Genomic DNA, 14,782 nt, shown 5'->3' with positions numbered 1-14,782 from the left:
TTGTCAGTGAGCGGGGACTAACTGGAAATAGATTAAACAGTGGGTGACGCCTTCAACTTACTCATTGACAGCCGTGCTGGCCAATCAGGAAGGGCTTTACTGCCGGACGCTTTGGTTTCCTGTGGTATGTCCTTGCCCCCAGTTTTTATGGAGAACCGAGAGCGAGTGTTTAACTGAAAGTTTATACTTATGTTTTATCACTTATTTCATTCATTTAGCCAAACCACGGTGCTCCGGATTAATTCTTCGGAAAGTAGAACCTAGCAACAACAATAAAACAACAAGCTCGCGCTACGAAGATGCTATGGTATAAACCCTGAACAGGTAAGATACAATCACCACTTAGTTGCTTTCCTTTAAAGATTTTCTTTGTTTATTAATCGCCTTAAACACGTCAATATATTTATATAACCGCCTCAATCCCTATTTAAACAGCTAGCTTGTTGTTGCTAGCATGGCCTAGTGGCTAAAGTTAGCTATGTTTAGCTTTGTAACACAACTGGGATTGATTTGCTCCTGAAAGCCTAACCGAAGTGTGCATTGTGAGATATATTTACGATGAAGGGAAACATCTGGATAAAAGTGTAGAATCTAAAGTGTATCTGGTACAAGCTTTAAGTTAGTCATTTTAGCTTAATATTTTATGCGTCACACAAACAATTGATGCAGCTGTCCGTTAGAGAGAGAGGACAGAGAACGTGAAGTGTCGCAGCTTTTCACTGCTTTTCTTTTCTCCCAAACGTCCTAATGTTTTATAATCAGTTCCACTGTCTTCACAGCAATCAGTATAACAAAAAACGTCTAACATATAAGCAGTAAAACATCTGATATACCCATGAGACTTGAGTGTTATCTGTTATCCAGTGAGATCATGTGCAATTTGTATTCTATCGCATCCTGTGAGGCGGAAAGGTCAGTTAGGATTATAGTATAATTTACATAGTGATATTTATCCACAGTGTTAGGTTTTGTAGTGTAGACATCCCAGAAATTAGTGTATAACCTCAAATGGGTACTGATGACTACTAAAAACTGCTGCTGTAGTTATAATGACTGTCCTGTGTATCCCAGGACGTGTATTGAACATCATGTCATGTGTATTGAACATCAATTCCTTTCACGCCTGATCGTGTTTATTATATGTTAATGTAGAGGTTGTGGAATAAGAGTATTTGTTTATAATCGTTTATAATCCCAATATCCATATTCATCCACACAGAAGAGATTCGGTTCTGTTTTGTGTCTTGTTCCTCTCAAGGTTTCTTCTGCATGTCGGATCAGGGTTTTTTCTCGCCTCTGTCGTGTCTGGATTGCTTATTATGGGTCTAATTCTGTAGCATGATCATTGCAAATAAAAAAAAAAAATTGAATGTTTTGTATGGATTTAAAAGCATAAGTGAAACTATTTTGGGCAGATAAATGGCTTGCTGCCTCTTCTGAGTTTGGGATCTGAGGTGTGTGGAGTTTTGCATGGTCTTCTGGTGTCTTTGTGTGTTTTCTTCAGGGTTTATTAGTTTCTTAAAACGTTCCAAAAAACACCAGTAAGTGGATTGGCTGCTCTTAAATACCCCTAGGTCTAAATGTGTATGTGCATAGTAATCAGTAATGGACTAGCATACCATCCAGGGTGTCTCTTCAATCCCATCCAAGCTATAGATCAGTCTCAACCCTTACCAGTTATAATTGAATTAAATAAATGCTTGTAGTTCTTTAGGCACGAACAGTATGGTGCAAAGTATCACAGATTACAGCCATTACTGTTTTAAAATGTGGGAATGGTATCAAATGCCTTGTTTTAAAGCATCGAATGGTAGCTGGCTTCAGTTAGGTTAATAAGAAGATATCAGTATATCAGATGAGTATCAGCTACTGGGCAGCACGCTAATCTCTGATATTGTGCTTAAAACAAGAATAGATGGAAACCTGAACCATGAAGAGTTGGAGAATGTCAGAGTCAGTTTTATTGTCAATTCTTCTATAAGAAACACCCTACATATATAAAATATGTACATATTTATACTATATATATATATATATATATATATATATATATATATATATATATATATATATATATATGGGTGTTTGTGTGTACATATAGGGTTTATGTATGTATAAGGTTTTAAATATGGAAATATGTGTAGATAATGTAAATGTGTAAATATATAAACTGTGTAAAATTGTATAGATGTGCGTGATTTGGGAATTCAGTTAAGGGTAGCAAGTTTAATCAAGAGGAACGGTGTGTGCCTAAATAAAGTTACAGTGGTTGAAACTATGTTGGTTTTACATGTAAATTAGGCTGAGCATTGTGGTCTTGTCTAAGCGAAGTTGTTGGCTTTCATGTCTCTTCTTCCTTTATTAAAGTCGGTAAGCCACTTTAAACGCGTAGCACTATCAGTAACAGAAATAAGCTTAACACAATGTGGCAGTTTCCTTTCCTTTAAAGTATGTAATTACAAATTGCTTTTCCAGATGCTGACAGCTGACATCATGAAGTGTATATCACTGCATTTGTTCGGGCTTGTCTTTTTTCTGCCTTTTGGCTATGCATCCGGTAAGCAACTAAGATTATAACTTTATTAACTATTTAAAAAAAAAAACTTTAGCAAAGTGTGAGTACCAAAGCTCAAAGAATATTTAACTCTATCATTTCTTGTGTCATTGACCGAGTTTCATGCTAAATGTAAATCTGCTCTCTCTGTCTCCAGGTTTTTTTAATAGCTGTGCAAAAATAATTCCAGACTCTTCAGAACTTATTGCAGTGGAACTGGGGAAGGAATTCACTGCTGTCTGTACTCTCAGTGAGAATTCAATTTACAGTGCTGATGACATTACATGGTCCATTGGAAATGTTACTCTTCCACGGCAGTCTTACAAGAACATAAATAAATCGTCTACTGTTAGTCTGACTATCAGCAGTGACATGAACAACCCATTGTTGTGTAAGGCTAATAAACAGGATCTTTCATATGAAGAGCCATGCCTGTATGGCATTTACCTTGATAAAGGATGTAAGTATTTCGTTTTGTTTTCAGATCTTCTAAATTCTTTCTACCGATTTCATGTATTTTTGTACATCAGATGTCAATTAAGGATGTAAACAAGTATTTAATACGAGGTCAGTTGTTTTGAATATTAAAATCACTGTTCAGGTAATTGGTCTGATTTACATGCAATTGAAATTAATGCCAATATATTATAAAATATATTTTTATATCTGGGAAGAACTGCACTGCTCTGGTGTGGAAGTTCATGACTAAAAATAGTCTTTGGAGCGGTTTCACTCTCATGAAAGGGGAAGAGGTTCATTTAAATGTAATGCTTGTGGGACAAATGAAAAACAAAAGTCTTCTATTTTTTATACTTCTACTTTTTATTCTGGTTTATTAAACATAACATGCAAATATCTTAACCGATCTTATTTTGCTAAGTAAGCATGTATTGCTGCCGAATTCAAATGAAGTTTTTTTTTTGTTTGTTTGTTTTTTTTTTTAAATCCAACTAGATTTTCACACGTGAGAAACTACATTTACAGGAAGTGAAAGTCATAGTTTTCATTTCATTCTCCTGTTACAACAAAAATTGAGTGTTTTTGATTTGTAAAGACACAAACAGGTACACTGTTACTGAGAGGTAGTAATTACAGACAAAATAAAAAAGATGTGATATGTCATATTAAAGGAATATTTCTCCTCTCTCGGTGGTTCCATTCTTATAGTTATTCACATTCAGAATAATAAAATTATACCAAAGGTAATAATAATTGTATCAGGCGCAGCAAGATATCTAACCCACGTTCCGACATTTTATTCCTGCTGCCTGTGCTAAGATTACTTAGTAGAATGGTTGAGATGCCAGACAAATGGTGATGGAATTTGTAGGATTACAAATGGATAAAAATACATAATTCACAACTTCTCATTATTAATGATTTATGTTCAATCTACTGTTCATTTACTTGTCAGAACAGGCTGCAATGGTGTGGATTGGAGTAGCTGCATGATAACAAAATGAGCTCTAGCAGTTTTCTTGATTGTTCTAGTAAATTGTGACTGATGTGACTGAACAATTGGGTTTAATCTTTACACTTATGTACACGTTTTTCACACACACACACACACTTTCAGATCCTCCGTTAAAGCCAAAGGATTTGAATTGTATTGCTCTTCAGGATGGCAAAGATATTTCACCTAAACTGACATGTTCTTGGGATCCAGGAAAAAGAGACCCAATTATTAAGACCGTCTACACTCTTTTTATAAGGTTTGTCTGCATGCACCAAATGGAATTCCAAAGGATTTTGTTTCATTGATTGATTTATTAATTTATTTTGTTCTGTTTTTAACTCATTTTGTATCTCTTTGTAGGGATATGAATACTATTTATAACGCTACAAGTAGCGGGTATCTGACACGGAACGTCTCTATCAAATTACGGATTTTCCCCAATCACGTGGTGTTAATGGTCTGGGTGATGGCAGAGAACAGACTGGGGACTGTGTTTTCAGACAATTTGATTGTTGACTCTGAATCTTTTGGTATGTGGTATAAAAAATATTGACGAGAAATTCTGTTTGTTTGTTTTTTTTTTAGTTTTTTTTATATACAGTGTAAAATAAATTGCCTGTTTCTTTTTCAAGCCAAGCCAAATCCACCTGCAAATGTAAGGCTCATCCCAGAGGATGGTTTTCCCACATCTTTAATGGTGAACTGGACACATCCGATTCATGAAGCTATTTTCAAGCTAAGATACTCCATCAGATATTGTCAAGCAGGTTGCACTGTTTGGCAAGAGGTAAGAAAAAAGGCAGAAGATCAGTCTCTTCTAAGGAGAGCTGTACTAAACATGTTATAAAAAAAAGGTATAAAAACTGCTTCAGCCAAGATTTTGTTCGGCTTGATATTCCATACATAGAAAAACTTTATCGGGGTTTTTTTGCCTATATTAATAAAGTTTGTCAAACCTACTTGTGGTTTAAGGGAAGCAGAATTTCTCGAATGTTTTTTCAGTACGTGACTTTTACCGAAAGCTCATATTGCTGGATGCAAAAATATTTATTTGCCTTCTGTTTACCTTGTAAATGAGCCTCTGAAACTAGTTGTTAATCTTGCACAGATTTTACACAGACAAGTTTATGCTTTTTCGTTTCTACACTGTGAACCACAACCAAAAGTAACGCTTTTCCATCTCCATGCAACAACCCTTCATGAGAACAAGATTTTTTAAAATTATATTTAAGGTTTCAGCTTTCTGCTTTATACATGTTTACCCATATCAGACACGTATCTAATCTAGAACTATGTCTAACGTAGACAGAAAATGAGCAAATCCATAATTTGTACCGTGAATGTGCTTTCAGATACATGAGGATTTAACCAAAGCTTACATCGAGTCCTTCAGACTGCAGAATCTTCAGCCTTACACAGATTATGTGGTACAGATGCGCTGCATTCAGCAGCACAAATTGGGCTATTGGAGTGAATGGAGTCCAAATGCAACAGCTCGTACCCCAGAAGCCAGTGAGTCACTCCTGAATATATTTCTCTTCTTTAGAATAACTTTAGCCAGAGACTAAACAATGTCTCTTAAATGATGCGTGTTTGCATTTTTTATTTGTATAATTATGCCGTTGTTTACTTAGCTCCTGGAAGCAGACCTGATCTTTGGAGAGTCTATGCAGTTGGCTCAGACAACACTGTTGTTAAGCTGATTTGGAAGGTGAACTGTTTAAACTGATGTTTTTCTGTTGTATAGTTACGCATGTTAACTACATTTAATGTGTATGACACATTACTCTGGATTATTGTGAATGATTCATAGTGTGAATAATGTTTCATGCAAGCACATATTTCTATCCCAGGATCCTCAGAAGTCCTACGGCAAAATATTGGGCTATGATCTTACTATTACTGAAAACGGACATTCTGAGAGCTGTGTTGTCACTTCCAAAGAGTATAACATCACCTTAAAGGGAGAAAAGGCCTTAATCAAGCTTACTGCAAATAATTCAGTCGGAGTTTCACCTACAGCCACTTTAGAGATCCCAAGACCTGGAATAAGTATGTGAAAATTTAGCATTAGTTATTCTGCTAAAGAAAAGTGTTACACTGACGGAATTTATTTTTGTTTTATTATCTGTATTAAATATGAGTATAACGAATAACGTATAACGAGTATTTTACGAATGGTTACTAATACCAGAGTTTAACGCTAACCATAATATTGCACCATATGACTGAAGTTTTGTGGATATTTGGCCATCACAACTGTGTGTATTTTTGAGCATCTCATTCCAGATTTAGTTTTCTTTTTTTATAATAATCCCCACTCATATGCACAGACTTTTCATTAGAGTTTGGAGTGTGCATTAGAGCTTTCTGTTTTCCTCATTCAGCCACCAGAGCATAATGCCCCTTTTCCACCAGGGCAGTTTGAGTGCTGGTTCAGAGTTTATTTCTTTTTCGACACCCAAACACTGGCTCTGAACCAGGAAATGTGGTTCTTAAGTAGCACCAAGACATTGCTGGTCTAGACTTACGAACCGCTTGCGTCAGGGGCTGTGGGCGGGGCTACTGTGACCAACAAGACAAAAGAGAACGTCGTTAGCGCCATTTTTAAATCATTTTAAATCAGGATTCGCCGCGTTTGGATGCCAATGTAGGTTCGTAAAGCCATGAGTATTAACAGTAAAGCAACATCCGCCATCGTTGATGTTGTGTTTGTGTTGCTGTTTAACGTTGTATACAGTGACATCAGACTCGGCTCTGTGACGGCTCTCTAGCCCATGGAAAGACAAACTGGTTCTTAGAAGGCTCGCCAGTGAAACCAACTTCAAACCAGCACCAGCACTAGCTCTGAACCAGCACCTGGTTCCTTCTGGTGGAAAGGGGCGTTAGTGTGGTCAGGCCCTGATGCTACGCAAGGGGACCAGGGAACAGTTGGCATGCCAGTTCATCCCAAATGTGTTCAGTGGGGTTGAGGTCAGGCCTCTGTGCAGGACACACCAGCCCTTCTCTAACAATGTCCTCATGAAGCTCACTTTGTTCACAGGGGCAATGTCATGCTGAAAATGTTCCTTAGTTTAATTCCAAGTGAATGGAAACTGTAATGGTGCAGCATATAAAGAAAGACGTACTGCAAAACTTTAAACCAGAGTTGTGAACCACATAAGTGTGTGAAATGTGGTATTTGGTAGCTCAGCTGTTTGACTACTGATTGGAAGGTCATGGGTTCGAATCCCAGGTCCACCAAGTTGCCACTGCAGGGCCCCTGAGCAAGGCCCTTAACCCTCAATTTCTCTGGTGTATAAACTGAAATAAAAAAATGTAAGTCACTCTGGAGAGTCTGCTAAATGCTGTAAATGTAAATGTGTGATGAACAGGTGTCCACAAATATCTGGTCACATTTGGTGCATTTTAAGAGCTAATACATGATAACAGTATGCAGTAAATTTCCAAGTGTTACAAAGGGTTCTATTGCATATAGTATTCATGATGAGAAATGTTATAAAATCTTTATTTTTAAGTATTAACTATTGATACAGTTATCTAAAAGCATAATTGATGGAAGTCACATTGCTCAAGCTGCTATGATTTTTCATTCAGAGCTGTATCCTGGTGTGGAACAAGTGAATTTCTCAGTGCACGATGACCAGCTGAGCGTGAACTGGCTTCCACCTGCCAATATCCGACATATTACGGAGTATGTGATCCAATGGGTTTCAGTGCCTAATAAAGAGTTCGGCTGGAAAAGAGTGTTGCGCAATGCCAATAATGTCTCCTTTAAAGGTAATTATATTTAAATGCAGACTTGGGATTTTTTATATGATTTGGAAATTTTTTGTTTTTTTTTGCAGTAAGAAAAAAGCCAAAGCTTTCAGGAGATATGGTTTGCACAACTGTCAGTCATTCCAAATTTATGCTGATTGGCTTAATTACCATTTTACTGGGAAGGAAAAGAAGGCTTTTTTTGGTGTTCTTTCTAGTGATAAGTTGTACTAGCATACTCCGGTGTTATAAGATCTGTATAATTAATATAACATATAGTTTAAATTGATCTGAGTAAATGTCACTGGATATCATGACAGTGTAAGCTCGTTAATTCATTTTCACCAAATTTGTATCATGGACAATATTGTGCTTGATCTATCTGTTATAGTTTTATGAGGCTGATTAACAAAGTTTTGTCTTTCAACTATTCAGAATTGAAGCCATTTAAACGCTACAACATATCGGTCTTCCCAATTTATAAATTCTGTCAAGGGACACAAGTAACGGTACAAGCCTATCTCCAGCAAGGACGTACGTATCTACTTTTTCATGCTTTCTACATGATCATGTTCATTTCTATGAATTATGGAAGGTTTATATGTAACCTGTAACCTTTTGTATTTTTGCGAATGTTGTGACATTTGCCTGATTTCAAACTAATTTAACACGTCGATTTTCTTGAAATCTCCAGCTCCTCTGAAAGGTCCCAGTGTTAATGTGAATGCGACAGGGAAAAGCAGTGCTCAGCTGACCTGGAACGAAATTCCTATTGATGATCAGCAGGGCTTCCTTACCAACTACACCATTTTCTACAGAACAGGAAACAGAGTGAAATGTGAGGCAAATAATTATCGATCGCTGATTTATGTATCTCTGCTTTCTAGTTTGTTGTGGCATGTAGTTGCACAGGTTCATTGAAAAATATTTAGTGTGAAGAAGTCTGAAGACTTTTAACGGCTCGTGAACTAATCTGTTTGGCAGATGAGGTGGTTCCATCCAACACCTACTCATACAAGCTGACTGGACTGGATAGTAATAGTCCTTATGTAGTACACATCGTGGTGTCTAACCAGGAAGGCTCAAAGAAAGGATCTGATTCCAGTTTCCACACGAAAATTTACGGTATGCCGTCTTTTAAGATTTCCGATTTTATCTCATTTCGTGTTACAGTTTGTCATGGTTAAATCAGGGGAGAAATTCCAGTGTTTTGGAACCAAACCACAAGTGGCTGTATATTGCAAAACGACATACAAATGTTATGTCATGAACACAGCTGGAAAATTCAGAAAAGGTGTGAAGTTGATTCACAAGTTGCTTTTGTTCAGACAGTCATTTGCCTGGCAAGAAGAAAAAAAATGATGTAACATTTATTTTTTTTTGTATGCACCGCTAATAATTGTGTGTGTTTGTTTTCACTTGCACATTTTAGATGATGGTGAAATCGACATGATTGTTGTGGGGGTGTGCTTGAGCTTCCTGTTCGTCATTCTTTTTGTAATGTACATCTTCTTGAGGAAGAGAGAATTGTGAGTCACCGCACACATGTAACAGAGTGATTTGTAAAGAGAAAGTAGAAAACTAATAACTTTAAATAGCAGTTTAAAAGTATCAGGCATTTAAGCATCTTTATTTGTATAACTGACTGGATTACATTGGTCACCTGACACACAAAAGCTTTTACAGTATGTGCAATTACACCGTATGTTTATACGCAGCTTATTGTCTGTTTTAATAATTTATGTAAAATTAAACACTAGCTCTTTACATCCACAAGGTTTCATCAATATATACATAACATGACCTCCTTCCTTCCTCCTTCACACACACATATATACACACACACACGCACACACACACACACACACACACACACACACACACACACACACATATATATATATATATATGTGTGTGTATGTATGTATATATATGTATATATATGTATATATATATATATATATATATATATATATATATATATATATATATATATATATATATATATATATAAATAATATATATGTGTGTGTGTATATATATATATATATATATATATATGTATATATGTGTGTGTGTATATATATATATATATATGTATATATGTGTGTGTATATGTTTATGTAATAAAAGAATACCTTTTTTTTTTCTTTTTCTTCAAGGATAAAGAGGCATTTATGGCCGCAGGTCCCTGACCCGTCCCACAGCACTATTGCTAACTGGTCACCTGACTGTCCCAACAAGGTTTGTGTCCTAAACACTACACTGTCCAGGTTGTAGTAGTAGGTCAGGATGACTGGACCTGTGAGGTTCCTCTGAGCACAACTTTTTTTAAAGGCAATAAAGTGATTCTCATTCTGTACCATGAGAATTTTGTGACATAAATGAAGCATTAAGACTCATCTTTGTGAATTGGAAGCTTATCGTCTCTTTGTTCTCTCTTAGCCGGACACGCCAAAGGAAAGTATACTGACAGAGGTGAGTGTGGTGGAGGTGGACATGGATGATGGAAAGTCTTTGTGCGACGATGAAAAGGCAGTGATGCCACTCAAGAAGTACTTTTCAGAGGAGCGCAGCAGCGGCATTGGTGGCTCGTCCGGCATGTCCACTCCGCGCCAGAGCGTGTCCTCCAATGACGAGGCTGACTCAGGCCAAACCACAGCCAGTACTGTGCAGTACTCTGCCGTAGTAAGCAGCGGCTATAAAGGCCAGACCCCCGGCACTCAGGCGGCCATGTTTTCTCGTTCTGAATCGACGCAGCCGCTACTGGAATGCGAGGAAAACCCAGAGAACCTGTCTGAGGCATGCGGCCAACAAACAAACTCCTACTTCAAGCGCCATAGAGGCCTCGAGCAACTGCACATGAACGAGGGAGAAGAGCATAGCTTTGGCTCTCTGAGCTTTAGTCCAATGGAGGAGGAGGACTCGCCCACTCTGACCGAGGATCCACCAGGTCCAGTCACCAGTTACATGTCGCAACAGAGCGGCTACCGGCCACAGTGAGAGGACAAAGACACTATTAACGTTAGAGCAATCCCGTGCCTTCTTTCGGTGACCTGATTTTTATTGCTACGTTCAAAAGCCCATTTACGTTTCACACTAATTGCTGCTAAATTTTAAAAAACTGGTTCTCTCATGGCTTTGGTTTTCAGATAAAATTATATTCTTACTATGTTTAATATCTGTATACATTCTGGCAATCATAGTTTAGTTTTGTATTTTTACACGTTTTGGTTTAGTAATTGAAGGGTAGCTTTTGTAATATTATATGCTATGTGTTTAAAGTATATACTGTACGCTCCAGAATTATTGGCTTAATCTATAACATTCAGAAAGTGTTATTAACATACAGAGACAATGCATAGTTTTAATTTATTTATTTTTATTATTTTTCCCCAAAAAGTCATTTCCAAACTAAACAAAACATTGGAAAGAATAACTGCACTAAATCACTTATTGTAGTATCTACACATGTAGATGCCATTGCAAAACATTAATTTTATTTAGTTTTTAATGTCTGTTTTGATATAGAAGTCTGTTTAATTCATCTAAGCCCATGTCTTTACCTCCTGGCAACGGCAACCAGGTTTTGGGCTGAAATATCCTGCTACTCTATGAAGCCTTCAGTCTTCACATCAGCCCCTTAAACACTAGCCACAAAACAACCTGAAAGCATCAGTGATCTAACATCACGTTGCTCAGCCGTTTTGTCACCTGCCATGCTGATAACGTGCATGAGAAACACTTTGATTTCCTATGACTACAACACAGCGTGGTTTTAGTGATGTATGGTGATGTTAAGGTGCTGCATTTTGTGAGCTGCACTCAGGAGGTGCTTTGTTCATGCAACACTTTCAAACAGCTTGTTGTTTTGAAAAACAGTTTATAAGAATCATCTGACTGTTCGATTCTAAAAGATCTTCGGGCTCTTTTTCCACCTCATTTTGTGAAGAAACCATTTTATGGTCCAGTTATTTGTATTTATGTAGCAACCATTTGCAAAAACTTTTTTTGGACTTTCAACTTTTCATTGTTCCATTTAAGTTTTTTCTGTGGTAATGGCTATTCAGGGGTTTTACAAGCATGCAACATTATTTCCTGGCATTTATTTGAAATATTCTTTTAGGCTAAGTAATATGTCAATAATATTGGCAAATATTTATGATATAGTTTAAAAATATAGTATTTTACTATTGCCTTAATGACCAGGATTGTTTTTAATAATTGAAACAACATAAATAGTTTCTCTTAGTGTTTGTGTGCAATTTTGATCTTTGTGTGTTCTATATATGTTCTGCAATTTTTTTTTTCTCATATAGGGTGCCAATAATTCTGGAGGGCACTGTATAAGAACATGGCTGAGCCATTGAATTGTTAATCACCATGTAAATATTTACTCTAAAAGAGTAAGGTGATTGCATTTATTTTCAGAAGCCTTTGTGTTCAGCCTGCATTGTTCACGCTGTTACTGATTAACTTTTATTTGGTTTAAAGGAAATTTCTTGGATTTTTTTGTAGAATATATCAAACCTTTTTTATATTATTATTCTGCTAGTATGTGCAGAAAGACCATGGCCACAAGTGCTTTTTAAAAAATTTTTTTAAAGCTTCTTTGTGTTCTTAATCCAGCTTTGATTTGATTGAGTTTGTTGTTTTGGAGCATTTACTATCTATTTGCTGGACTAACGTTGACTGTCAGTCTAAAACTTTGTTTGCGCCTTCAGAAGTCCTGGCACCCAGGGGGGCTTTTTAGGCCATGCGCTAGCGCTTAAGAGAGAGAGAGAAAAAAAGAAAAAACTTGTGTATTTCTCAAGTATTATTACTTTTTTGTTAACTGCCTTGGAGCTTCAGCCAATTTTTTTCATGATATCAGTATTTCAACGTATATATGTATACAATAAAAATCAACACTACATTCATTTTGACGTTAGAGAGCAGGAGACCTGTTTAATGCATGTTTTTTCACATCCATTTTCGTTATCTTGTGAAAAGTCATTACTGACATAATACTTTGTAGTAATCATATGAGAAATAAAGACTTCATTTATCTAAATCAATCTTCTTGAGTTTATTAGTGCTTCAGAGAGGCTTACACAAACCCAGCCATACTACTAGCATGTCTAGTAATAGATAAGTAAAAGACACAACAAAAACATTTCATTTAGTACACTGTACATGTTTGAAAACATTAATTATATAGTGGTATCTGCAACCACCCCCTGATTTGGCCAACTTACCAGTGTACTTTGGGTTAGCAACAAACAAAATAAAAACCACATGTTCCTTCTCTATAATCTTTCATTGGATTGTACTGATAATGTCATCTAAACTTCCAGCTAAACATTACTCATACCTGAAGGACCAGGGATTTTTCCGAACTATGAAACACACGTTGAAACTTGTGATTTTATCAAGCTGTAAAGTTGTCTTTGTTAAATCATGTCTTCCAGTGGCAAACTTGACGATGTGATATTAATAATGACTGACTAAGTTGATAGGTATCGATGTCAGCTGATAGTTACTCATCAAGGCAGGATACACCCTGGACGGAGTGCCAACCCATCGCAGGGCACACACACTCATTCACTCACGCAATCACACACTACAGACAATTTTCCAGAGATGCCAATCAACCTACCATGCATGTCTTTGGACCGGGGGAGGAAACCGGAGTACCCGGAGGAAACCCCCGAGGCACGGGGAGAACATGCAAACTCCGCACACACAAGGCGGCGGCGGGAATCGAAACCCCAACCACTAAGCCACCGTGCCCAACTTGCAAACCATCTTAAAGAAAAACATTATCAAGTTAATTTACATATTCTTTCCAAACCCAGCTCTGTTTCAGATCACTTTTTGTCTGATATTCGATGCTCTAATATCAATATTCAATCTCTAAAACTTTTTTCTTCGTGTAATCTTCATATACTGTTTGCATGGTAACAGTACTAATAATCTAGCTAGTCATCATACGCTGTGCTTCAACTAGCTAGAAGAGAATTTTAACAGAAACAGTATGTACCTTGGACCGTTGATGGCAGTGGAATACCTATTGCCTAGAAAAGTGTTTTAGGCTATGTTATAGAAATGCTGCTGAGCTGAACAATAACTCACTGTTAATTGCTTTATGACATTAACAGTAAGGCGTTAGGTGCACTTGGATGTAGCATTGTGCTGACATTACCTAGCTAACACTGCAGTCATTGTCTGATGTGACATACGTTTCAAATGGTGTTATTAAGTTACAGTTCAAGCTGAGCACTAGCTAAGCATTTTATTGTCTAGTAACAATATGATTACATTGTTGGATATTTGTATTCATATTAAACCTGATCTAAAAATACCTTTTATTCTGCAAATAGTCCATCAAGTATGTGAACAGAAAGTTTTTCCAGTTATTAATGGTTACTGGATGTTTTGAATGCCCTAGACAGTTGTAGCAATGAAACACAATAATAGTTATTGGAAGGTTAAAAAGACCTCACTTGGCTGGTGTTTCCCAGGTTCTATCATGTCCATGGTTACGTAACTAGTAAAGTAATTTGTATTTTTGAGCTTTGGTGTCAGAAGTGTCTCTGTCTCGTCTGACCATTGAGATTTATTAGGTGACTCCAATGGGCTGCTTAGCGGCGTTTGCGTCCTGTAAGGTGATTGAATAGGAGGAAGTGGAAATTCCTGATGGGAAACACCTGAGGTCTGAAAATCCAGTGATGGTATAACTCTTTGCTCTTTCCCGGCATTTGTCAGCTGTCCTTTATTAGAGAAACTGGCAGACTCTTGAGTGATTCGTGACTGTGACGGAGTTTCAGTATCTGTTGCAATATTCTGAATATCTGCCAAAGTCTTCAGTGCAGCCGTGACTGTTTCGCTTGAGACACTGATGACTTCACCGTCCACATGACAGGGCAGAATCTTCTCTGTGTCCCTGCCCCCAGGCACTGGGAGTAATTTCCACGGCTGGAAACAAAAAAAACAAAAACAAGAATGTATTTTATGTCTCTGTGTTGTATTTT

At 37.0% G+C, this 14,782-nt stretch overlaps 2 protein-coding genes across 4 annotated transcripts in view; one reads left to right on the top strand and one right to left on the bottom strand.

Annotated features, from left to right (window-relative positions):
• Positions 1-132: 132 nt before the first annotated feature.
• LOC132863742 (interleukin-6 receptor subunit beta-like) lies at positions 133-12,822 on the top strand. Its single transcript, XM_060896702.1, has 16 exons — positions 133-324; positions 2,476-2,557; positions 2,712-3,014; positions 4,131-4,266; positions 4,371-4,540; positions 4,643-4,797; positions 5,363-5,522; positions 5,645-5,721; positions 5,864-6,062; positions 7,608-7,790; positions 8,205-8,303; positions 8,464-8,607; positions 8,754-8,894; positions 9,202-9,298; positions 9,932-10,013; positions 10,215-12,822. Exons 2-16 carry the CDS (start codon positions 2,476-2,478, stop codon positions 10,770-10,772), a joined length of 2,586 nt encoding a protein of 861 aa, XP_060752685.1. The 5' UTR covers positions 133-324; the 3' UTR covers positions 10,773-12,822.
• LOC132863743 (interleukin-31 receptor subunit alpha-like) overlaps positions 12,689-14,782 on the bottom strand; it is a 17,264-nt gene continuing 15,170 nt past the window's right edge. For all 3 annotated transcript variants that reach the window (XM_060896705.1, XM_060896704.1, XM_060896706.1), the window contains exon 16: positions 12,689-14,726. In XM_060896705.1, the coding sequence (XP_060752688.1) occupies positions 14,229-14,726 (498 nt within the window). In that variant the 3' untranslated portion in view covers positions 12,689-14,228. The remainder of the gene's footprint in view (positions 14,727-14,782) is intronic.

This window comes from Tachysurus vachellii, chromosome 20, assembly GCF_030014155.1.
Source record: "Tachysurus vachellii isolate PV-2020 chromosome 20, HZAU_Pvac_v1, whole genome shotgun sequence".
Classification (NCBI taxonomy): domain Eukaryota; kingdom Metazoa; phylum Chordata; class Actinopteri; order Siluriformes; family Bagridae; genus Tachysurus; species Tachysurus vachellii.
This window is presented reverse-complemented; position numbering and strand designations above follow the sequence as displayed.